The sequence below is a fragment of the Periplaneta americana genome, chromosome 16 (assembly GCF_040183065.1).
Source record: "Periplaneta americana isolate PAMFEO1 chromosome 16, P.americana_PAMFEO1_priV1, whole genome shotgun sequence".
NCBI lineage: Eukaryota > Metazoa > Arthropoda > Insecta > Blattodea > Blattidae > Periplaneta > Periplaneta americana.
Window position 1 is genome coordinate 109,089,505 of NC_091132.1, and position 27,813 is coordinate 109,117,317.

The 27,813-nt window shown below is 35.0% G+C and overlaps 1 protein-coding gene across 4 annotated transcripts; it reads left to right on the plus strand.

Moving 5' to 3' along the window:
- The first annotated feature begins 375 nt into the window (after positions 1-375).
- Positions 376-26,916, plus strand: LOC138691049 (trafficking protein particle complex subunit 13). Of its 4 annotated transcripts, none has more exons than XM_069812711.1 (11): positions 376-433; positions 1,555-1,723; positions 4,611-4,695; positions 7,309-7,442; positions 7,685-7,802; positions 9,856-9,876; positions 15,936-16,032; positions 17,003-17,229; positions 18,590-18,690; positions 23,602-23,755; positions 26,754-26,916. In XM_069812711.1, exons 2-11 carry the CDS (start codon positions 1,557-1,559, stop codon positions 26,847-26,849), a joined length of 1,200 nt encoding a protein of 399 aa, XP_069668812.1. In that variant the 5' UTR covers positions 376-433; positions 1,555-1,556; the 3' UTR covers positions 26,850-26,916. The 4 variants fall into 4 exon arrangements, with proteins under 4 accessions (XP_069668812.1, XP_069668808.1, XP_069668809.1 ...); XM_069812707.1 differs by having other exon boundaries at positions 384-528; XM_069812709.1 differs by lacking the exon at positions 376-433 and adding an exon at positions 598-866.
- Positions 26,917-27,813: the final 897 nt, after the last annotated feature.

Genomic DNA, 27,813 nt, shown 5'->3' on the forward strand with positions numbered 1-27,813 from the left:
GCTAGTAGATCTAGGATCTTGCATAGCTATCGCACAAACACAAGTTCTATAAGAGAAAGAATTAAGAAAGAAGGAAAATACTTATGTAAAAACTCAGAAACTATAAACACTAATTCACAGGAAAGAATATGCTTCACTTTAGAACACAGAACAAACAATCACTTTATCTAATTCAGAAATAACAGTCACTTTATCTAGTCTAGACAAAATAAGCATTTGAATCAGACCGCCATTACAGTCGAACGAGTCTGATGTGTTATAATATGTCGTGTGCACACTTTTAACTTGCCTGCCGCCAGAGGGCTACTGTCGCGCCAGCTGTCAAATGTTGGCATATATTTTTTGTAGCAACTAGCTGGAAAATTGTTTGATGTTGGCAACGGTGGGGCGCTAAATGAAAGCGTTGACGTTGGTCTGCTAATTGTTTTTGATTGTAATTGAATTTGTAATGGTTATGCTAAAAATATAAGTATTAATCATTGAAAATGGAAGGAAGAGATAGAAATGAACACCTTTTAGCATTGAAAGGTTTATAATTAAGTGTCCATTAGTGTATTTACGTATTTAATTGTTAATTACTACTTGTCTTCATAGCAAACTATCATTACCATTAGTGTGAATGTCAGTCATACTACAGAAAATATTTATAATCACGTTTTTTTGTGGTATGGTACATCAGCTATAGGAGGGACGTTAGAGTTATTGAAGATTCTACAGAAAAACTAGACCAAAACGGGCATCATTTTTCTGAACAATTGTGTTCTGTTAATAGAACAGTACTAAACACTGGTTTTACTTTCCGGCACTCACCCTTTCCACAGAATAACTTAGTACTATTCACCTATTGCACGTTGTAATGAGTGGATGTGAGTTCCTAATTTTTTTATTCATTATTGTAACAATTTTTATCCACTGAATATAAAACATTAAAATCATATTATGTAGCCTATGTGTCATATCTAATGACTTTAATGTTATACTGGAATGTCCCACAAATTGTCGCATACGACTCACACTTTCACGGTGTAGTGTACTGGTGACAAGAAATGACATCATGTCACTTAGCAATCCTACGGAAATACAAGTCGGCAGAGGGTAAAAAACAGTGCAACGCATTCCCCACGATCAGACGCTGCCATTAATATGTGTCAAAAACGGTAAACCACTGGCGCGAAAGTGAATAATTATGTAGGTCTAATGTATGTGTTTTTAGTCTTGATTAGTATAATACGTTACTAAGTTAGTGATGTATGCAATATGGGTGGGAGGGGAAGAAACTGACCACTCTATACCATTATCTCCTTTCTTAGTTTTCTCATAAGTGATGCCCTATTGGTGTTACTTATGAGGTTTCAACCTGTCTTCGTACATTTGACTAAACAACAAACGACAACAATATATGTGTTGACATTGACTGCCAGATGCATCACAGTCCTGTAAATTTCGGGGGTTATTCAAGTCATATTTTTAAAGCTATCGGAACATATAGATGTGAATAATTTGTAATGTACATTGAATTGTTTTAATCTTTGCTCATAACAATTATATTTGCAGTGATGCGATTAACAAGACCAACTTTGTGCAGTCCTATTATTGTTACGAGTGATTCAAAAGATCTTCCAGGAAACCTTTTGAATAATGATCTCAAACATGATATTACATCAGTTTCTGGGATAGAGACTTTGTCTGCAGGACAGTTTCTTTTGTTGCCACAAAGTTTTGGGTAAGTAGTTTGTATGTTAACTTACAGTACTTAATTAAGGTTTTGAAACTTCTAAATAATAGCCTACAGTACTTGGTTGTCTTGATACTTCTATACAATAACGCCACTTTTATGTATTTGTGGAATCTGTATCTTTAAATGGATAGTCTGCAAAGTTTGATAATTATTTTGAAAGAAAATTAATCTTTTTTTTTATTTTGTTTTTGTGTAGCTACAGCGTCGGATTACTTAATCTGCATTTGGTATTGAAATATTTTTAATTATTTAAGAATTTTTACAGAATTAATACTTTTAATGTAGGTCAGGACATATTTCGGAAAACTGAAAGTGTTATAAACAGGTGGCTTTCTCAATAAGTTAGAATTTACTACAGTTGGGTTCAGAAAGTACGGTAACAAAATTATTAAAACTAAAGCCCTATAAAGTTAACAATGAATTAAGACCAGGTGATCCAGTTTTATGAATGGATTTTGACTTGCATTTATGATGGGGAGATAAACCCATCTCTTATTCTTCTTCAGACGAGGTCTAGTTCTACCTGCATTGATATGTAAATTTTCAAGATCGATATTGGAATAGGTATAGAGAAACCAGACTTCCGCCATGAAGTGTCCCTAGAACTAGAAAATCCGTGTTTGGTGTGCACAATTTTTTTTTTTTGAGTAGACAATAGGCACCTTGATTTTCCGGCCACTTTTTAATCAGCTGATTGAAAAGGATCGTAATTTCGGCTTCTGTCAACAAGATTCTGGAACAGTGCATGTTGCCAACATTTCTTTACAGGCAATTCGTGATGTGATTGTAGACAAGATAATTACCAAGAATGTGTGGACTTCACCTTTCCTTGACCTTACACCCCTTTGATTGTACTGGAATAAAAGTATACAAAACAAACCCATACAATCTAGATGAACAGAGAAGCAATATCTGACAGGAAATAGCCTCCATATCATGATGTGAACTGCGAGTGATGCAACATTTCGTAAAGGAAGTAGGGCAGTTTCAACACCTTCTTGGATAAATTACATGAGTAAAGCACTGTGATGGCACATGTCGAGAACAAAAGCTCCTTGAAATCGTGTAGGCTGATCACTCGATATATCTCTGCCAAGTTTATTAACAATTGTACTATACAATTTTAGCCTTTTACCGTAATTGTGTTCAGAAGCAAACTTTTTTTTTTTTTTTTTGTATACCACCATGTGCTGGAACTTAACATCTCCAAATTTTCGAACTGCATATAAGTTTCACCTTCAAGGAAAATTAGCCATACTAATGTTGTTAACCAATGCTGAGTTCTTGGCATTAAGGCCATTAACTCTCTTGCTCTCCAGTATTTCTCACCCACAGTGGGTATACATCAGGCCTGCACAAGGTTTGCGCTCTCTGAGCCGGCTCACAGCTCATGAGTGGAATGCAGATATTAGCTGCGCTTTGTATAAGGGTGGACTGGAAGAAGGGGTGATCTCGTACAAAATATACACAAAAGGAAGTACTATTACGAGTGTTTATGAAATGAATTCCCATTCAGTGTTTGCAAAACTATCTTGGACTATTATTAATTAATAAAGAAATATTTATTTTACAGAAATAATAGAAATTCTATAGCTACTTAAATGTACAATATCATTTTGTTATATATTTTTATTTATCGGTACAACAAAACGAGATTTTATGCTGTTGGCAGCTGAAAGGAACAGTAGCCTATTGATCATAATGAAACATCAGTTACAGATGTTCAATGTCTGCCTTTATTAAAGTTGATTATAGAAAACAGTTGCTCACAAATATAAATGTTGAGCCAAACAAAGCCATCATTTTCACAGCCAGCCTGTGTAGTCGTGGATATTATTGCTAATGTTTAGTCTTGTAAAACTCAACCAGACTAGTAGTATTATTCAAACGATCTTTAGCTCTTAGGTCACATTGAAGTTCAATAAGTTCGAGCTGTAAATCATTAAATGTTATGTTCCGTCTTTTAGATTCCTCCATACTGTACTGTAGCAGTAGGTAAGCAATGTGAAACAGTTACTGAGAATAGGCCTACATACTGCACTCCACTAGATAACTGAGTGGTCGTTTCCCTCTCCTCTACCTATAGCAAGTCTATGTCATTCTGACGTATCTTCCTAAACTATAAAACGTCTTTGATCTTCCTCTCCGTTTCAGCGACGCTCTCCCGCTCCGAAGGAGCACGTGCGCTCGTTGAGCACTGTTTGTGCTGGCCTGGTATACAGGAAGGGGCAGGACATCACTGAAGATGATTTTGATGCATTTCTTCCTGAAGATTGCACAGTGGACAAAATTCCAATTTTGATCAAGTGTTTTGACAGTCATGCCCTGTGAATAATCGAAAGGATGCAACTGCACTGTTCCTTGGATGCTTAGGAATTACTCCGTATGTTTTGTTATAAATTGAGACACTCGAATCTTTTATTATTTGACATTTCGTGGAAATGATATGATATTATATCTTGATACTTTGAGTTGAATAATCTTTTAACTGTTGAAAATGATAAAGTTGACATGGGGTTTTGTAAGATTTTATTTGCCTTCGTAGCAGGTATACTAATGTATGTAGTTCCGAAACTTGGAGTTGTTAAGTTCCAGCACATGGTAGAATATCCAATAGTTCGATTCTGAGCATAATCAGTATGAAAGCGTAAAATCTCATGTTATTAGTGATAATATTAATATTATATTGAAAAGAGAGAAGTTACTGTGTTTGCCAACATTCTTTCTAGATGAACATTATATCAAAATTCTTTAAAATTACATCATAATATAAAATAGTTTGCTGCAAATAGAATCCAAAAAAATTGCCCTGAAGATGTAGTTGAATGGAATAGAGGTATGTTTGCTAAGAAGCTTGATTTCTTTGTTCCAGGAATATCTACCTTGGTGAAACCTTTTCAAGTTATATATGTGTCCATAATGATAGCAATCAAATTGCAAAGGATGTATCTGTTAAGGTATTGTCTTATTTCAATAAATTATATTATACTGTATAATACAAGATGAAACACTTTCACAGAAACAATTTTGGATATGATTGGTTAGTTTACATTGATCCATCTATGGCCAACTTAAACCTTTCTCAAATTCTGTTTTGTTTTTGTTTTTTTTTTTTACTAATGGTGGATACTTGACTGTTCGTTATTCACCTATATGAAGCCAGTCGTGTAGATCAATTTTCCGGTAGAGTTGTTGCCCGGGATGTGCCATAGCAGGCTGGATATGAGGTGATGGAGATTGTTGGGATGCCACAGAGGAACCGAATCTCCCGGAGAAAACATGTATGTTACCTGGACCATAAATCAGGGTTACATCAAGGATCAATATTATAAGTCCAGTGCTCTAGCTACTAGACCACCATTGTCATTGTTGTAGGGTAAATTCCATTTCTGGGGTGAAAGTATCTATGAGGCGAAATTCATAACCCCAGTGATAGGAATGGGGTTGATTACTAGAGGAATTTTCACATTGTGTCTCTATTTAGAGGCCATAGGGCGACATCAGGAATTAAATGACAAGAGTTACTGCACTTGAAAGTAGCAATTGTAGGTGAACAATACAAACGACATTGCAGATTTGTTTATGACATTAATTTTGTCAAATATCTTAAAATTCTTTAGCATTGTGTTTCATAATGCTCCAGAATCAAGACGAATAGCCAATCTCAGATATATAAACAGAAACTAAATCCAATTACCAGAAAGTCTTCTTATTGTATAATGCAGCAGAAAATCCTGACGATTTTATAATCTTCATTGTTGGGAAATCATAATATTAACAATGCAGGAAAATTGATCATTCCTTAGCTTAATTTTATTATTGTTTTAGTAGCCATGAAGCAGTGGAGTGCTCAGATTTGTTCCTTAGTTGGAGACATTTTACAAAAAAGTTACGTGTAGGGAACTTCATAACAGCTGCTTCTGAATTTAAAATTAAGCCACTAGTCAGAATATCCACAATCTATTTTTCACAAAACATCGAGGCTGTTAGACAGGCATTCTTAAGGAGTCCCAGGAGTCATTCTCTTGTTTTAAAAATCCAACTACAATATTAGCAAAATTCTAGACATGAGTCTCAAATTTCATCCATACAAAAGGAACGTGATGTGATTAGACTGCCAGATTTTGAAAATCTCAGTATGGAATACTTACTTATTTTCCTCACGAAGTTCTACTAGAGTCATATAGGTAATCTAACAATGGAACAAAATTCCATACAGAAGAAATGAAATTAATCACATATTTTAATAACATTCATGAAAATAACAAATCACAAGAGCATACAGTTTGCCTGATGAAACATATTTGTCTCTCTGTTTTTACTGTCTGAAAAATATTGTATCATTTTAATGTTATGTTAAAACTATCAAGATTCAGAGTTATCTGAATTTCATGTCCAAGGAGCTTCAGCTCCTCTCACTTTTCCGCTCTCTTCGAAGGAAGTTACTCAGCAAAGTTATCTTCCATCCTGCTCAAAAGCTTATTTTTTAACTTGTTCATCACTTCAAATAAGTACCTCCGTGAAATAACACTTGAACAGCATGTTACATCCAGCGTTTTTCCACGGAGATACTCAATTGATAAATTGCTTTTATTTTATCAAAATGTGTTCCTTGAATTAATAGTTGAGCCACATTATTGATGTTATGTTTTATTTAACGACGCTCGCAACTGCAGAGGTTATATCAGCGTCGCCGGATGTGCCGGAATTTTGTCCCGCAGGAGTTCTTTTACATGCCAGTAAATCTACTGACATGAGCCTGTCGCATTTAAGCACACTTAAATGCCATCGACCTGGCCCGGGATCGAACCCGCAACCTTGGGCATAGAAGGCCAGCGCTATACCAACTTGCCAACCAGGTCGACCACATTATTGAACAGGGAAGATAAATTTGGACACTATCTCTTTCATTCCACTTTGATAATGAAAGGCCATTTTTAAGTATGCAGGGCATTCTGCTGTACTTTTGAAATAACTACACAGAGATAGAAAATTTACCAGCAAACATTCAATTTCCCTCCCTAATGGTAAGCACCTTATTCGGACATGACACACTAACTCTGAAAAATTCGTGTTTTAGAAATTCTGAAAAATCAATTAATTCTGCATTTATTTTTGCTGATTAAGAAATGTGGCTCAAACATTTCCATGCAGTAGTTTCTATGTCCATGTCTAGCAAGTCACTCCCTTGTTTGCAGCAAATGTGGAGAATATGCGCATTACAGTTTGCAATCACCTGCAGATGCTTGTATACCTTATTTCTGATGCCGAAGTTAACATTTGCATTGTCTGCAAATGGAATTCTCTGTTAATTTACTTTGTAACAATAAATCAAATATAAAAATTTATAACTAGCTGATTTATTAGGTGTTAAAAATCGTCAGGTTCCTCTGCCATCCCCGTAGTCCTGCCTGCTTTGTCACCAGTTCTTCAAAATTACTGCTGAAGGTAATTGAAGTAAATTATTGAGGTGAAGAGTGGAGTGAGAAGATAGAACATTTCAAAATTTGTTTTGTTGAAACAAGATCAGTGCCCATCTAATCTATCTTGATGGTTTATTTTTACTGCAGGCTGATCTTCAGACGAGTTCCCAACGCATTCCACTATCGGGACATCAGACAGAAAGTGTTGCAACAGAACTCCATCCTCAGGATACAGTGGATGACGTAATCCATCACGAAGTTAAAGAAGTTGGTACACACATGTGAGTTTTACGTGAGAATAGTAATGTTATGTCTGCTCATTAGGCAGATACATAGTGGAACTTTGGCATACATCACAGGCGCTGCATTGTGGCTAACGAGAAAGACAGGCTGTGGCATGTGGTTCTCATGGTCTAGTCATGGCTATCTTGACAATCGCCTAACATTTTAGAGGAATGCTAGTTAAAATATAGGTGAATGAATGTGGGCTACAAAAGTAAATTTAAGTTTCTTTTATTTTCAGCCTTGTATGTGAAGTAAGTTATACTTCACCCACGCAGATTCGATTGTCGTTTCGAAAATTCTTCAAATTCCAGGTTCTCAAGCCACTGGATGTGAAAACAAAATTTTACAATGCTGAGGTACTTTTAATTTTATCTGCATGGTAATTATGAATATCAGCTAGTATAGCTGGCACGCATATCTGCTAAGCTATCTTTTACAACTGAAGCTTATGATTAAAATTCATTCTGCACTTAAATAATGTGCCTTTATGCACTGCTCTGTAGTCATTTTCTGCAAAAATTATGACTTGCCTTTGAAAACATAGGAATGCATAAACTTAGGTGGGTTGTGTTTGACTTGACAAACATGCACGTTGCTATACTGAACAGTTATTCTTAAGTATATGTGTAGGTTTTGTGAAATCACATGACTTCTTGGAGACTCTTGACGTACTTAAACGGTTTGCTTAAAGTGTAAATTATTTAGTTACTGGCATAATTTAATCAGTTTACAGATTATAATATAGAGATATAGAGTTTCATTTTAGATCATTTGTAAATATATCCACATTGGTTTTTTTTCTCTTGCAAATGAATTTTGTGATTGTAATGTATGTGTTTTCTTGTGCTTTAGAAAGTAATATTGATAATATCAAGAAAAGTATTTCTAAAATAAATATTTTAAGTTCCTTACATTACTTTCAGTGGAACATCAATCATCATCCTCACATACATGATACTACTCATTACTCATTTCTGTGAAATGTTTGCAGAGCTTCTAGTTCGAGAGAAAATTAAAGAGAAGACATTGGATTTTATTGTTAATTGTTAAATAATATAGAAAGCTTTTAAAACTTTCTTCATGATACATAATACGGTAAAATATTAGTACCTAATATAAAGTTATCTAGAAACTGACTGCTTGATTCATTTCAAAACCTCTTATTAGTCAGTATTATTTATTAACATATACTGTCGAAAAATTATGTTATTGTATATTCCTATTTAAAACAGATATTGCTGTACAATAGTCTGTTACATTATTATGACAAGTTGTATAATTTCAAATTCAAATCCAGATTTGTCATTTTGAAAATTTATGAACGTTATATGACACTGCTCCTAAAGCAGTTATAATGTTTTGAGGGACAGGCATACAAGTCAATCTTTGGCAAAATCATGTAAGTGCATATTTCGCAGTATCTCTTAGTACTAAAATAGGTACAAGTTAAAAATAACATCTAGAACTGATTTTACTCAAATTTTAAGCACATATTGGCTAATGTTGTAAAGTTCTTTTTTGCTCTCCTGTAAAATTAAATAATTAAATAATTTTTAATATTTATTATTATTATTATTATTATTATTATTATTATTATTATTATTATTATTATTATTATTATTGAACTTTAATTGGCCTTTGGCTGTTGTACAGCACATAAATAGTAATAATAAATAAAATAAATTATTATTATTATTATCATCATCATCATCATCTATTGTATTTTGTACTGTGCTGAATTTTAATTGGCCTCTGGCTGTTGTACAGCATATAAATAGTAATAATAAATAAATGAATAAATAAATAAATAAATAAATAAATTAGAAGTCCAGACATTTTCATACCTATTTGTAAAGTGAATGTCAGGTAATCCATGGCGAATCCTCGGCCTCATCTCTCCAAATACCATCTCATTATCACCAATTTCATCGAAACTAAATAACCTAGTAGTTGATACAGCATTGTTAAATAAGTGACTTAATGAATCATTGGTGGGTGGGGTGGTTATTGCACAAAATGTAATGAAGAAATGCTTATTAATTGGTTATTTTGGATTCGTTCACTTGGTGGCTAGTACAAACCTCGCTCTGTAGTTGGTGTATATTCAGTGTTATGTTGTCTTTAATGCAATTGGGGGGGGGGGGGAGAAATACACATACCATATTCTAATAAAATTTATGCAACTTCATTAAACATTCACATTCATAATTTTGTTGTTTGTATTATTTTATTATGGAAGTGATTATATTTTCCTGGAGCGCTGTCACTGCTTAATAATGTAATGATTAAAGAACTTGTTTATAGCTGTGCATGTACTTTGAAATTATGTTGATAAATTGTATTTATTTCTTCTTTTGTTTCATTTTTCTAACTGCATGTTTCTTGCTGATGCCTTCATTGCATGTCAAGGACTTCATTGTAAGTTGTTTAGTAAGTTAATATGCTAATATGCTTTACATAAGAGATTCTCAAACTTTAAGTTAGATTCCATAAAAGCACACAAGTTCCTGTATTAAAGTTCTGATGTTTATAATTTTCTATCAGTTGACATATAAAGACCTTACATATCATTTGTTGTTAAATTTAAACAATGTTGAAGATGATTAACTTTTTAACATCATCGGCCACAATAATTTTTCTCTTAATGGATCATTCAGTCTTCAAAGAAAATGTTTAAAATTGTTTTCCCCTTCATGTAATTGCTTTTTCTCTTAATTTGCTGTGTTTAACAAAATAACTTTAAGATTTATATTCAATATTTTATCTTTCACAAATGGTCATGTCATTTAAGTGATAATTTTCTCTTACTTGGTAAATTCAAAATATTTCATTTGGCTCAGATGTCTTTATTTGTAATAAAGTCAAAACTTAGGTACCCACTAATTCCCTGAGGAAATTTCATTTCTGCAACTTCGATTTTCTGCTGTTTTGTTAAAGAGTCCAATATTCTGATCTATATGATGTTTGTACAGTGATTATTTTATATAATTTTAGAAGTATGGTATGTTTGTAGATTCATGTTCTTTAATATGTTGAGAAATATTTGAAAATACTATATTCACCTATTTTTTAAACATATTTTTGCAACAAAAATCCAGGGTGGGTGATTTGTATGAGTGAAATATTTTACTTGGAGTTTCTGAAAGGATTTGTTTTTGTTCCCACCACTTGTGCACTTTGCACTGTCGACCAGCATCTCTGCTTCTGTTTGTGATATTCGGCGGATTCAATCACTTTTAACTTAAAACTCGCTGTGCAGGACATTTAGTCCTGTCTTTATTCATTGTGAAAACACCAGTATTGTCCATGCGAATTATCTTGATAGCTGGGTTCCCTAGTACTTTCTGCCTTCCCTGCAGCTTTCTGTTTCGTGCTTGGAATTTCTAAAGAATTTGTACTGACTCTTACAATAACATCGTTAGGTGGGGATGGCATATCACAAATAGGAGATTACTTGTTGTATGATGGGGAAGGAAAAAATAATCACCAATTAGGAACGGGACTCTTTGTTGATAAAAGAATAAAATCAGCAGTAAAAAAGGTCGAATTTATCAGTGACAGGTTATCATATTTAGTACTTAAGGGTAAATGGTGTGATATCGTAGTTATAAATGCTCACGCCCCAACAGAAGAGAAAGACGACCATATAAAGGATAGCTTCTATGAGGAATTGGAACATACTTTTGATCAGTTACCTAGATATCACATGAAAATTTTATTGGGGGATTTCAATGCTAAAGTAGGACAGGAGGATATTTTTAAACCAGCTATTGGAAAAGAGACCATACACATAACTAGTAATGTCAATGGAGTTAGGTTAGTCAACTTTGCAACATCAAAAAATTTAATTGTCAAAAGTACAACATTCTCCCATAAGGGTATACATGAATATACTTGGACTTCTCCAGATGGATTGACACATAACCAGATAGATCACATCTTGATAGATAAACGGAGACATACTAGTATAGTAGACATTCGAACCTTCAGGGGAGCAGACTGTAATTCTGACCATTATTTGGTAATTGGAGAATTAAGAGAAAGACTATCAGTAGCCAAGCAAGTAGAGCAACAAGTTAATGTTAGTAAATTAAATATTCTGAAATTAAAGGACGAGAAAACTAAGCAACATTATCAGGTCGAAATTTCGAATAGGTTTGTCACTTTAGGAAGTTCCGACGAAGTTGAGAAAGAGTTAGATGTTAATAGCGTGTGGGAAAATATCAGAGATAATATCAAAATTGCAGCTGAGCAGAGCATAGGGTATTATGAAACTAAGAAAAAGAAACCATGGTTTGATTAAGATTGTTGCATAGTAGTAGAAAGACGGAAACAGGCAAAATTGAAATTCTTACAGGATCCGGTTGAGGAGAATAGAGATATTTATTTCAATGAAAGACGGGAAGCAAGTCGTACACTTAGGAATAAAAGGAGAGGTTACTTGAAGGAAAAACTGAATGAGATAGAAACAAATAGTAGGAATAAAAACATTCGAGATTTATATAAGGGTATAGAAGAATTTAAGAACGGATATCAGGCTAGGGTAAATGTGATCAAGGATGAGAATGGTGACTTGCTTGCAGACTCTCATTCAGTCCTGAACAGATGGAAAAACTATTTTGGGCAACTACTAAATGTACATAGGCCAAATAGAAATTATTGGGACGAAATTGAAATACAAACTGCTGAGCCATTTATACCCGAACCCACACGTTCAGAAGTCGAAATTGCGATAGAAAATCTGAAAAGTACAAGTCTCCAGGTATTGATCAAATTCCAGCAGAATTAATACAAGAGGATGGAAGTGCATTATCTAGCGAAATTTATAAACTTGTACTTGCTATATGGGAAAAGGAAATTGTACCAGAACAATGGAAGGAGTCCATAATTGTACCTATTTTTAAGAAGGGGGACAAGACTAACTGTAGTTGCTTTCGAGGAATATCACTTTTGTTGACGTCGTGCAAAATTTTGTCCAATATTCTTTTGAGAAGACTAACTTCGTACATAGATGAAATTATTGGGGATCATCAGTGCGGTTTTAGGCGTAATAGATCGACTATTGATCAGATTTTTTGTATTCGACAGATAATGGAGAAAAGATGGGAGTATAAGGGTACAGTGCATCAGTTATTCATAGATTTCAAAAAGGCATATGACTAGGTTAAGAGGGAAGTTTTATATAATATTCTTATTGAATTTGGTATTCCCAAGAAACTAGTTCGATTAATTAAAATGTGTCTCAGTGAAACTTACAGCAGAGTCCGTATAGGCCAGTTTCTATCTGATGCTTTTCCAATTCACTGTGGGCTAAAGCAGGGAGATGCACTATCACCTTTACTTTTTAACTTCGTTCTAGAATATGCCATTAGGAAAGTTCAGGATAACACAGAGGGTTTGGAATTGAACGGGTTACATCAGCTTCTTGTCTATGCGGATGACATGAATATGTTAGGAGAAAATCCAGAAACAATAGAGAAAACACGGAAATTTTACTTGAAGCAAGTAAAGCGATAGGTTTGGAAGTAAATCCCGAAAAGACGAAGTATATGATTATGTCTTGTGACCAGAATATTGTATGAAATGGAAACATAAAAATTGAAGATTTATCTTTCGAAGAGGTGGAAAAATTCAAATATTTTGGAGCAACAATAACAAATATAAATGACACTCAGGAGGAAATTAAACGCAGAATAAATATGGGAAATGCCTGTTATTATTTGGTTGAGAAGCTTTTGTGATCTAGTCTGCTGTCAAAAAATCTGAAAGTTAGAATTTATAAAACAGTTATATTACTGGTTGTTCTGTATGGTTGTGAAACTTGGACTCTCACTTTGAGAGAGGAACAGAGATTAAGGGTGTTTGAGAATAAGGTTCTTAGGAAAATATTTGGGGCTAAGAGGGATGAAGTTACAGGAGAATGGAGAAAGTTACACAACACAGAACTGCACGCATTGTATTCTTCACCTGACATAATTAGGAACATTAAATCCAGACGTTTGAGATGGGCAGGGCATGTAGCACGTATGGGCGAAGCCAGAAATGCATATAGAGTATTAGTTGGGGGATTGGAGGCAAAAAGACCTTTGGGGAGGCAGAGACGTAGATGGGAAGATAATATTAAAATGGATTTGAGGGAGGTGGGATATGATGGTAGAGACTGGATTAATCTTCCTCAGGATAGGGATCAATGGTGGGCTTATGTGAGGGCGGCAATGAACATGCAGGTTCCTTAAAAGCCATTTGTAAGTAATAAGGTGTTTATTTTGACGATCTTTCATTTCATTAATGACTGCCTGTCATTCAATCTCTCTGTCCACTCATTTTCAAAGACTGCATGGTTGATTATAGTGTGTTAATGGATTATGACATACTGACTTCCCTCAGAAGCTCCATCATACGACTTTGCTCCACGTTGTGTTTTGTGTAGGTGATGTGTGTATAGTAGTATATGTATTGCTGAGAAAGAATAGGAAAAGTTGATATTTATTTATGATTTCTAAAAATAAAAAAGAAAAGAAAAGTTATTCTTCTAAATATACACTACATTATAATTAATAAAGCGGAAAAAAAAAATAATAATTCAGTATTATTGCAGTATTAAATAATAGATTCATAAATTTAATACGACATTGTTTTGTTATCAAACCTCCAATTACAATGTGAGCTACTCAAGATTACGGAATTAAGACCTTAAATTTGTTTGTCATATACAAATTAAACAAACCAAAACTCTCACTACTCTTATACATTTTAAACGTATCATTTATCCTATTAATATTAATTATAGTTAGCCATATGTTTTTTATCTCTTCATCACAACAGGCAACCACAGACTTCATAACTTTCCTCCTTAACGTTGGTCAGTCTTATATTTCTAGGAGACATTGTTTGTATCTTCACACGATCAGTAGTAGGCATAACTAACTTTTCGACCACACACAAAGAAAATGTATTTCATCTGACTGTATAAAACACTGCTGCTAGAACTGACTTCTCCTCTCTTTCGGCTACCAAGATAACTTGTGAGGACAATAATTAGCACACAATTGACTGCAGCACTTGTCACAAGGTACTGTGATATTAGTTAATTCTACAGTGTGTTGAAAAGGTCCAGAGGTTTCGTTTTTTAAAGATTTGAAGTAAAGAAATAAGCAATGCAGCCAACATTACGACTTTATAGTAAGACATTTGTTTGAAAATAAATTGCGTCTATTGAGGTGCATCCATTGCATGGTGGCATCTATTATGCGTATAAAAATGGCAATGAAGTTTCATATCTGAATTATTAAATTTTTAAAACTTGAAAAGAAGAACTCTGCTGAATTGGTGTAGTATTTAAAATAATTTCACATGTAATTGGTATTTTTCCTTTGAATTTTTGACTTCCATCATTAATTTATACTACACACATTCTTGTAGCACAGCATCTTGTACTTTTTGTGTCATGTGGTTAATATGAAAGTAATGTCAGTAAACCAACAGACTTTCTGATGAGGAATAGGATGAAGAATATGTACTCTCTTCCTCTGATCTGTATATGTTCCTGGTACAAAGTAACAAAGAAAGATTGTTACCTTTGTGTGCTGTAATAGCTTATATTAATTTTCAGAAACCTTTCAAGTGCTATTTATAATTATGTATTCATGAGTTAAGTTTGAGAATCTCTATAGTATTTATAATGAAGTAGATTAAATTCAGTGTTAATCATTTAAATTCTTCCTGTTTGCATTCTGATTACATTTCACTATTAGCATATAAGAGATTAACACAGTAAACAGTACATCTACTACAGTTCTCTGCAGTAGAATAGTTATTTTGCATAACATGAGATTCGATTTGTAAGTTCAGATCTAGCCAAAGGTGATGGATTTGTAAGGGTGATAAAAATCCTTAGCATGACTTTCTTTAAATGGAAAGTAAAATTGGGTGTCCTTTGTAGATTTACAACACGCAAAAAAAAAGTTTTCTCTGAATCAAGAGGCTCCAGGCAAAATTTTCCAATTGTTAAAATTGAACTGTTACTGCTTATCATCCTTGCCTGCTGTCTTATCATGGTGGTAATGAATTCCATTTTACATGTGCTCCCCATCGCAAAATGAAATTCGTCTTAGCAGACCAAGAAGATCTGAGGAAAGAGGACTTGCTACATTGTAGCAGTATTGATAAGATATTAAATATATTAAAATTAAGATAAAAATTTAAAGAAATTGAGAAGCAAAAATCCATCATACACTGATGCTGAAACAACGATTTAAAATCTAAATTACCTTATTGCCATCTGGAGGAATGTTTTCATAGATTGATTGATGTATTTATTACTTTATAAGGACATTGAATGTGCTGTAACAATATTATGCCTTAATGCAATTCATAATTAGCTTTATTACTGTATATACAAACACGTAATCCTAATCTTTTTATTTTACATTTAATTTATTTTCTTCTTTTCTTTTTATATAATCAAACATTTATCGTTTTTTATCCAGTCAGATGAAGTATACTTGGAGGCCCAAGTCCAAAACATAACAACAGGACCTATCTGCTTGGAGAAAGTTTCTTTAGAATCTTCCCATCTGTTTAATGGTAAGAATATAGTAACACGAAGATGGTATAACTATTAAATTACATATTAGGTTACAATTGGGTTAAAAATGAACCTCTATATGTGACTTTGTTGGCTTTTTACACATTCGTGTGCAGTACTTAATACTATAAGTAGCCATACAGCCCTTTCAATAACTAGGTAACTTTCGGTGTTGGACCCTGGACTCACTTCGCTGACATTATCACCTTCATCTCATTCAGACGCTATATAATCATAGCAGTTGGTAAATCGTCGTAAAATAACCAATTAGGAAGAAGAAGTGACTCAGAACATTACGAAACACTCAGGCATGCTCTAGTACATGTAGAATTGTATTGTCTGTCACTCTAACACAATGGCAGAGAATTGTTCTAGTGAAAAGTTATTTACAGAATAAAAACTCTAAACTATTAAAAAGTACATTTGTAAGATTTGTTGCAAATATCCTCATTCTCCACTCTACTAGCCAGTATTAGTTTAATGATGATGATGATGATGATGATGACTTTATGACAAAGAACCAGAATTTTGAGACTTACCGAAATCACATAAAATGTTGGAAATGTTCACCTCCTGGTTAAATACAGGCTTCACTCTAGTCAGGAAACACAATCTGACGTTCCTGTGTACTGAAGGACTGCATGCCATTTTGTGTATGAGACGTCAACTTCCTGAGATATTCTCATAAGCGATTTTCGGGGACTTAACTACAATCTTTCCTGAATATCAGCTAACTTTTCTTCTGTCAATACACTTCTTCTCCCCTCCCATCTAACATAAAACTTTTATTATGCCACTTTCGAATGAGTGAGGGTGTTAGAGTGATTTTTATATGTAAAAAAAGGTATGTAACATCTTTTTCTAGCAGTAAATTATTATTATTATTATATTTAGCTCCTGTGAATAAAAATTACAAAATTGTAGTGGAAGTTGTATCCATTGCATTAATACTACATATAAATATTTCAGTGACTGCTTTGAACACTGCACTAGACGGAGAATCTGTTTTCGGCCACGTGAATGTACTACAGCCTCAAGCAAGTCGTCAATTCCTATATTGTCTTGCGCCTCAACCAAGTCTGACATCAGATTTGCGACTTCTTAGTGGAGCAACCAATATTGGAAAATTAGACATTGTGTGGCGATCAAATCTTGGAGAGAGAGGCCGCCTGCAGACAAGTCAGTTACAGAGGATGGTATGTGTGTGTGTCTAAATTACAGCTGATGTTGATATATATATATAATCAGTTGTAATTTACTTTTATTTATTTATCTTTTAAATATGTTTTTGTTTGTCTTCACAAATTCAGTCTGCTTGCTACACCAAAGACCTGTGTTTAGATTCCTGTGAGTCTGATTGAAATTTGTAATGAATAAGAACAGTGCTAAGGCATGTTTCATCAGGTAGTCCTGTTTTCTTTGCTGACCTGACAGAAGTTATGATTATGAGTTGTTGATTTAATGGTGACTGTGATCAGAATTAGACTTTGGATATTCCATTGTGTTCTGGAACTTGAATCAATCAATCAGTCAATCTTATTATTGTTTCCAGCTGTTTGCTGACAACTATAGTTCAATGTAGTCTATTCAGTTGTTGTTTGTCACGAGAAATTAGGGGTATTTTGATTGGTGTTCATACTAGATGCCTGTTGCTAGTAGCCAGAGGTAAGGTGTAGTCAATATATACTGCAGGCCTGTCTTCTGCAACTGGTACTGATGATTTTAATTTACTTCTTTTGTGGTTTATGGATGGACAGTATAGAAGAATGTGTTCCAGATCTTCATCATGATTATTACACCACAGACAAGTAGGATTATCAGAAATGTGAAATCGGTGTAGGTACAATTCAGTGACAATGTGACCTGTTCTGGCTCTTGTTAAAAATGTTTGAACATGTCTGGGCAAGTTTTTGTACATTTCCAGGTCATTTAGTTCCTCTTGAACGGACTGTAAAATTTTTCCTTTGTCAGAAGAGAGCCAATTGTTGATCCATAGGTTTGTAAAATGAGACTTTACTGAAGCAAAAGCACTGGATAGAGATATCACTTGAAGAGGTCTTGGTTGCAAATATGTTGCCTGTTTTGCAATATTATCGACTTTCTCGTTTCCAGGTATACCACAATGACTAGGTATCCATTGAAATGTTATTTCCTTTTGAAGTTTTTTTAGTTTACTTAGTTGTTTCTGAATTGGAATAATTCTATGTGCATATATGTAGGTTTGGTACATATTTGATTATATTAAATATAGCCCCCTTGAAGTCAGTAAGTATGCAAATAGATTTTTGAGAAATTTGAGTAACACATTGAAGAGCAGCATCAATAGCTAGCAATTCAGTGTCAAGACTGGAGGAGGAACATGGTATGAAATAACATTCTTAATATTTTGGAATATAATACCCTGCTCCTGATCTCCCATCATCAGGGTTTAGAGATCCATATACTAGTCAGCTCCATTATCTGAAGTTGGATTTTTATGGACAGATAAATTTGTTATTAATTTATAAAGAGTACTTGTAAAGATCGGTAATGTGGAAATCTTTGTATTTATTTCAGGCTCCAGATTATGGGGATATTAGACTGTCTGTTCAAGAACTTCCCAATATTGTAAATCTGGAAGAAGCCTTTACATTTGTATGTAGAATAATAAACACATGGTATGTATTTATTTTCCTGTTACCGTCAGTATCACTGTTATAAAAGTATTCTGTCTTTTGGCTCATTTTGTCCTCACAAATGTAGGTATTGTGAATGAATGCTAGACATTTTCTATATTCCAGAGCTGTGGTTCTCAACTTTTTCGTGTCCAGGACCCACCTTAAAGGATAGATTAGTACTATTTAAAAATGACTATGTTATGAAGGAACTAAATTATTGTAGTTAACCAGATGTTACAATTTAAAATAAAACATTCTGTACTCACTGAACTAGTGTGATGTGTTGGTGAACAAAGCGAGTCAAAAGTCAGGAACCATAGTGTTATTCACTTCAGCTTGTATTGTCTAAATGTTGTTCTCAGTATGGTGACCCTCTTCAACAAAGCACATGTTCAGATGATGCTGCCAGTTCTTCAGGACATTGAAGATTGTGGCAGGCGATATTTGCGTGTAACATTTCATTATCCTCCCTTGCAGATGTTGTAGGTCACGAATCTTGGTGGAATAAACCATTGCCTTCAGGGGACCTCGCCAACTTATCCATCAGCCGTGGAAACTGACATATGATTAATTCATAATGTGGCAGGGCACCATCTGCTGTTCTCATTCAGAACTGTTGACAAGACACACTCCTCTAAGAGAATCTTGTACTTCTCGGCGATCAGGGTACCTTCGATAAAAATGGACCAATGATCCTCCCACATAATTGTCTTTTTCGCACTCTGCATCTTGGACGCATCTGCCAGTAACCTTTAAGCAAAGCATTGGACTAACTTCACGACTGCACTATGCATGATTGGTTGCCTATCGGGGTGTTAATGGTTGAATTCTGTACCAACATCTCTTGCAGAGCGACTGCCAGCCAGCAGTATCACTTCAACACGCTCGTCTTTGGTCAGCACCATCTCAGCATCCAAAGCACACATTAGTTCAATGGTTCCTGATTTTTTACTCATCCTGTACATTGAGCTCAGTTGCGGTTAATATGATGTGGAAAATAGCATGAGCAACTTTAATCCCAATCCGAAAGTTCAGGATGTTCACCTCATACTGTTATCCAAAAAATCGTTGTCAGAATTTAAATATTTAATTTTAAAGCCAGATATCACACAGTTGTTCTGTTAGCTTCCAAAGTACGATATAGGAATGGATTCGAATCCAATTGAAGTCACTGCAACTTTCTGGAAACTAGCTTTCAGGACAGAGAGAGGAGATAATACAGAATTACAAAAATCAGGAAGTAGGGAAAGGGCATTGTCAGTTAGAAAAGTTTCTAAGGTAGGAAAGGCAGAAAAGTTGCTATTTCTGATCACAAATTAATTTTTTTCTGGAATACCTTGACTTTATCAGACTTGAAAAATAATGATAATTGGACCATGAAGGGATATATTGAGTTATTTCAGTTTTAAAAATATGTCTGCCATTTAAGCGAATATGACTAAGTAATTCTTATCTGTAAGGAACACTATATACAGCTGGGAAAGTGGGACCTGACCCAAACATTGAGATGGGCAGTAGCAAGAAGCCACGTCATTGCAATGTGTGATTTCTGGAGACTTCCTCATGACGTAGTTGTTCAGCGTGTACATGCAGTCTGTGCAGTATGTAGATCATGAAGAAGAGTGCATAGTACTCGTGTTACAAATGTGGGCGATAGTAAAGTGCTTCATAATCAGAGAAGGAAAAGATAGATATTTGAAACTGACCACCACGGTGATCTAGTGGCTAGGTCCTGCGGACCTGGCTTCGATCCTGGTGTACCTCCAATTTATAACTTGGTGGGGCAGCCCTTGATCCTGGTTCCCCTGCGGCATCCCAACAAATCTCGATCATCATCTTTTCATCTCGTCACGGGTGTAATGTAGACCAGCCTCCTATGGTGCACCCTGGGCAATGACTCTGTCGGTAAATTGGTCTACACAACTGGCTTCATATGGATAAATGATCTAATTATTTAATACTACAGCGTGTGTCTGAGGCTATGACCATTTCAGTTGGCAGCATTAAGAGGATTATAAAAGAAGGGGAAAAATGTGTTACAGAAGGAGAACCATTCAGTACGTCACATAAAAGCGACCTGGAATGGAAACAAAAACAGGTGTAGATGAAAAAAAAAAAATCAGCAATAGCCTTACACTCAGCAGATTCAAGCCACGCTATTGAATTCGACAATAGCAAGATAATAGATAAAGAAGACAACTTATACAGAAGACTGGTCAAAGAAGCCTTCCACATCAAACAACATCCCAACATCAACAAGGAAGAGGGGTTACAACTCAGCAACTCATGGGGAAGTCTATTCCAAGATCATACTTAGGAACGAGAAACCAGGTCTCCACATGTACGCGGCGCCCCCCCCCCCCCTTCATCCGGACATCGGGCACGGTATCAAGGTCACTCTTTCGGACCTTATGAGGGCCAGTATTTAATATGAATACTCCCTTCCATACAGACCTCAACCGGATTGCACAACGAAGAACCAATCAGATGCCAGAAGAAGAACCTACGACCTATAACCGAAAGTACTCCCCCCATCGAGACTACTATATATATATATATATATATATATATATATATATATATATATATATATATACACGAGCTCGCAGACTATTTCCTTATCCAACTGCTCTGAAGATGACCACAACACAGCGGTCAAAACGTCAGCCACCAACACCAAGACAACGCGGTAGAAGCCCCGAAGCTTATCCACAGAACAGGTGTAGATGATTTTGATAAATGTGTAATTCTTATGACAGTGAATGAACAAATGGTGAAAGACCAACATTGAAAACATTATTACCTGTTCTGAAAGGGAAAATTAAATTTTCTGCAAGTAAGTGGGCTTTAAGAAAGGTTCTCAGAAACTTAGGTTTCAGGTAGAGAAAAGCTGTGAATAATCGGAAGATTCTGACTGAAAAGACGAAAATTCAGAATTTGTATCTTCCATATTTACATAACAAGAATTTACAGACATGAAGGACGACCATTCTCTATGCAGATGAGACATATGTCGGTGGAACACGTACTAAGAAACATGCTTGGTGTGACAACACAAACACAGGTCTCTGGTACATATAGGAGTGAGGGCTCTTCTCATGTTTGTCGTGCTAAATCTTGAGATTATCATAATGATATGAATTTTGTGAATTATGATAAGTGACTGAAAACTAAATTAATATCTAACCTCCCCCCTAAATCCGTCCTGGTTATTGATAATGCTCCATACCACACTGTCCAACTCTCCACACAAATCCCCTCAACCAGAAAAGCGGATACAATAACCTGGCTTACACAGCATGGCATTCCTTGTGATCCAAAAATGTATAAACCAGAATTACATTCTTCTTGCTGAGTACGGTCATACCATTCTACAACTTCCACTTAGCATCCAAACTTAAGCCCCATTGAATTAATATGGAGTTTAATAAGAGAATATGTGAACTTCACTCTGGACAGTGGTATGCGAGAAATGCCATCATAGCTGATGTTATACTGTCAGCATTCCATTGTAGGATGTTTAGTTGATTCTGTAACATTAAAGTAGTCCCCACCCGGAGATCCAATTGGGGGACTATTTTACCTCTGGATAATTTTACCTTAATGGTACTCATTTCATATTGGAGTGAAAATGGCAAGTTGTAGCCGATTTAAGTGAACACCATATTTTAACGTTTTGGTGGCTACTTCATCCAACACAACCCCCCAGAATGTCTGGAGGACCACACCTGCTGTTGGTCGACGGGTCCATTGGACCTAGCTGGGAGATCTTGTTGATCACCAGCTTTCCCCCCTTAAGCCACTGGAGGACGATTTTAGTGCCATAGCAGGTCAGCACTAGGAACAGAAAAGTAGAAAGAGGAGGAAGGAAAGTGAAATGAACCCCTAGGCCAATTAACAACAGAAAGTGCCAGTGAGTTCGACAGTCTCAGGAACCATTCATTGATTCCGTAACATAACTGCTGGTAAATAATAGTGAGATTGATGATGGTGGCAGTGCGATTGGTGGTGGCGGAATTTGAGACACTGACGATTACATTAGTGGAATTTCTGTGAAAAGATTTATTAAATCTACATACTTAGACTTCAAGAAACAAAATTTGATAACACAATCTCAAGGGAAAAAATGGAACTCTCTGCATCATAATCCACAGTTAATTCCCGATTTACCACGAAAATCGTCTGTAGCTGCATTTAGATTGGCAACAGGCCATGATTGTTTAGCCAAACACCTGCATAGAATTGGAATATATCAGTCCCCTAACTGCCCATTGTCTAACTCAAACCAAGAAATGGATTCGGAACACCTCAAAATCTGTGCTTCAGTGGCTGACCATGATAATATCTTTGAAAAATATTGGAGTGCAAGAGGTCAAATGACTTTATTGTCAAACGCCTGGCATTAGAAACAACAACAACAACATTAGTGGAATTTTGATATTGTAGACACAAGGAAGACATTCAGGAACTGGTGAATAAAATGAGATATTATTTTTTATATTTTGTTGTTATCATGTTAGGACGAGCAGCTGCATTATTATGCGTGGATTGTGTAACATTTGTGTTCTCCTTTTTAGGTTCACTATGTTGAAGGGGAGGAAAGCAGCCAGATAATGCACTGAATTCCCTTCTGCACGTTTGGTTCAGTTCTTAGCTTCCCAGCTGTACTCGTACAATCACTCAAAAACAGTAAAATTTCTTATCTAAGTTCGTAAAGTGTTAAAAGGACTTTTATGAACTAGCGCATTTCTCTGCAAACCTGGAGGTGCTCATATTCTTGTATTTATTTGAACATGCCTTGCCCCTATAACAAAGTCTTGAAAAGGAAATTTGTTGTTGATTTACGTACATATGTGCATTAAAATTTGTAGGTCACGTGATATTTGATGACATCCTTGTTTATCTTCATAGTGAACGTTCAATGGATCTTGTTCTTGCATTGGAATCAGCGCCTTCTTCAGGCCTCGTTTGGAGTGGTGTGTCTGGTCGACAAATGGGAAAGCTTGAACCTGGCGCATCAGTATATTTACCTTTGTGTATGGTTGCACTTTCACCAGGATTACAGGTGTGTATTATCACTCCTAATTTATTCTTTATATAATTTAATGTATTTTTGTATTTTCCTTTCATACTTCTTATGATAGTTTGAATTTTCCTTTTTCCTGCATGTACGTTGTGAGCAAAAAAAAAAAATACTATGAATAAGTTTTTATTCGTTTGTTACATACACATATAGCAGAACCCCAAGGGATCAGCAAAAATGGTGTGATTTGAGGGAAACAGTTTAGTGGTATTACAAAACCACAATAATTTATTTATTTGATACATAGAATTAATTTATATTTTTCCACTAGTTTTTTTCTTGTCAAGAAGTCTGATATTTTGGTTTGTTTTTTTTATTTTTGTTTTGCAATGACTGTATTTGTTTTTCCAGTTTATACAGGGTCTCAAATATAGTGTCATCATCATCATCATCATTGGCAGCAGAAATATATTTCCACAGTGTTCCTACTACCTGTGTACTTTGGGAATAACTTCATCATCATCATCATCATCATCATCATCATCATCACTGTTATCACCACCACCACAATTCACAATGCCAGTTTGAAAATGGTCAACCATTTCTTCCAATGATTGTTCTTCTGTAGTCAAGATTTCATCATCTACAGGTATGAAATCTGAAAATGTTGCATCTGGCTGAAGAATTTTCCAGTTTGCATTTTCAATTAGGCCTACTTCCTCTTCTTCCACAACCAATTCTTCTTCAGTCATTCTTGAAAAGATGCCAGCTTTTTGGAAGCAGTTGATAATGCTCAGCTGCGTCACAGCCCCCCATGTTTTTGCTATAAAATTGAGACCTTAATGTCTTTTGCATCTTTGCCGCACTCCATGTAGATAAAAGCCCTCTGCACCTGACTCTTCCTTTAATTTGCCTTGAAAGCATAAATAATACCTAAATCCAAAGACTGCAATTTGCTTGTACAGTTGGCTGGCAAAAATTCCAATTGAATATTTCTTAGGTGCAAGGTTTGAGGCTAGGCAGAGCACTGACCAACAATAAGCAGAATCTTCCTATTGTGTGTCCCCATTTTTGCATCGAGAGCATTTAACTACTTAGAAAATAATTCAGAGATCAACCATGCCTGACCGTTGCTCTCATACGCAGTTGGTAGGGTCTTAATGTTTGTAAAGCTTTCCCAATTACATATGGACGTAACTTCTCACTTCCATTAGCATTTACCCCCAACATCACTGTTAGACGAACTCTGTTATGCTTTGCCTCCATGGCATGGTTCACCTTTCATCGACAGAGTTCTGTTGGCTAGAAGGTTGAAAAACAGGTGTTTCGTTGATATTGAAAATGTTTTTCAGGTCGTACCACCTCATTAACTCGCGAATTTTGGTGTCCTTCCAGTGAGAAACTGTATCTTCATCCACACTGTTGGATTCCCCACATACTGCCTATGCTAATACTGCACTTGCAAAAAAATGTTTCTTCTCCAAATGTTTCGTCACATCTTGTGTGCACCCAGCCTTACAGAATATATTGTACAAAATGTAATATCATCGGTTAGAAAATGAAATTTTATATTTTTATGTTTAACTCTATTTTATGTGTATAATTTAGTCACCAGTAACATAATGGTTGGTGTGCTATTGGATCTGAAATTCGTAGGTTCGAATCTGGCCGAGTATGATGGATTTTTTTGAGACGATGTAACAGTGATTAACATGTCAAAAGGGAAGTAAAGCCAGATATCCCGTGTTGAAAAATTTGAGACACTTAATATAACACTGTCTCTTATGAGAGTCCTGAAGTCAATATTATCAGTTAGATAGTACTCTCATCAGTTAGTTGCTTCCTTTACAGACAAATGTGTGAGATAGCTAATGTTTCAATTGAGACTGCAGAAACCTTAGACAAAATAGGAATAATATGACAGCTTGCATTATTGAATAGGCTGTAATGTACACCGTGTGCACACTTAGAGTAGCCTATACAGAAATAATAGCTTATAATTGCACAACCGTATATTATAATTCCTTAAGATAAAGCTCACTCAGTAGAAAAACTCTCCAAGATTTCGTTTCATACCTTTTCCATGGCAATTGTTGTGTGCAATGTTTCGTTTCAAGCTTATTGTTGCATAAATAAAAATTTGCATTTTTATCAGTCTAGTTCCTTGTCAATAGGGATGTGGACGGTACAGCAAAAAAGTTCAATCCGGGCTCTGGTTTGCAGAATTGAATTCAGTTACGCGTGTTCAGCGGCGCATACGGAGGGAATGGAAATCCATTTATGAGTGGGATAGAACTCTACGAGATAATGGAAGCTTGATTTCAAAGACAGCGAAACATTCTAAAAAGCATGTGGCCGAAATGACTGTGGATCAGCTGCGTGAATCATTTGCTAGAAACCCACATAAATCACGTACCTTGATGTGCTAGAGAACTTTGCTATTCCACAATTTCCGCCAGGTTTAACATTTCAGCAGGATGGTGCTCCACCACACTTCCATCGAAATGTTAAAACGTTTTTTGATGTAACCTTCCCAAGAAATTGGATTGGTAGGGGCAGGCCAACTTCCTGGTCACCTAGATTTCCGGATTTAACTCCTTTGGATTTTTGAGCGTGGGGATTTGTTAAAAATTTTGTATACAGCAGAAAAGTTCGTAATTTGATTGATTTGAGACAGCGTATCATTCAAGCAGTTGAGCTTATAACACTTGATATGTTGCTGAACACCTGGCGAGAGGTTGAGTATCGTTTTGGTACCTGTCGAGCTATAAATGATGCTCATGTTGAAGTGTACTAGTGGAAATAAAAACTTCTTCAGTTACTCTATACAACGCAGAATAAATTTATTTAATAAACCTTATCTAAGTTACGATATAAGCTGTTATTTCTATATACTTTAATGTGGACATAGTATATTTGGTGCAAAGCATAGAAAAGTCTATGAAAGGAAATGTGGATGAATTTACAAATATGCAGAATATTTTAATTTTGTATTTGGAAGTTAAATGACTAATCATAATTAATATTGTTTTGTTTGCAGAACATATCTGGAATACGACTGACAGATGTCTTTTTGAAGAGGACATACGACTATGATGACTTAGCTCAAGTGTTTGTTACACGGGCCTCAGCTTGAACAGAATTAAGTTCTTATGAGTTGTATTACTGTATATTACATAGACATAAATATACGGATAAATATATGGATTTTTGTTTCTTGATAAAAGTAGTAGCTTTTAGGAACATGAATTCTGGGAATGTGGTTCATTAAGCCTCAGAAAAGTTTTGGCACCATCACAAAAGCTTGGTCTAGTAGTTACCATGCTATTGGATCAAAATTTCATGGGTTGAAATACAGCTGAAGATTTTTTTTTGTAAAAAAGATTTAACATTCCTTCCTAAAGAAAGTGAAACTAACCAATATCATAGTCCTATAGCAATTAATTTTCAGTTACACATAGGCTATTTTAAGAAACAGTGTAATAGAAATTAGTTATTTTGTTTTCATTTTAGTCTGATTAGCGTTATTTTGTTTTGTGTCTTTAAGTTTCCTATATCAAGAGTTATTAATTATCTTTCTTCATTTTTCTATATACACTTTTAACACTTATACACCACTGATTAAATTTCCAACTTCTTTACTGTGTTAATATTTAAGATTTTCCTTGCTTGACTAGTTTCGAAGTCTTTTAATGCAATTTGATAATGAAGCACAAGACTTCGAAACCAGTCAAGCAAGGTAAATCCTAAATATAATAATAATAATAATAATAATAATAATAATAATAATAATAATAATAATAATAATAAATTTAGCTTCCCTTATGAAAAGGTTGCCAGATTTGACAAAGCGTATTACATATAATTTGGAAACACACCTAAAAGGTAAAATGATATACATTTGAAACGGTTAGGGAATTGCATTGTCAGAAAAATTTACACCTAAGTAGCGTTTGTGCTCATGTACAGTTAAGAAAGGGGGGAAAAATATCAGATAGGTTAGAATGATTTGAATGCCATATACCGTGAGAAAAATAATAGTACGGATTTATTGGGATTGATATCTAAACCAAAGTAGTTGGAAATTTAATCAGTGAGTT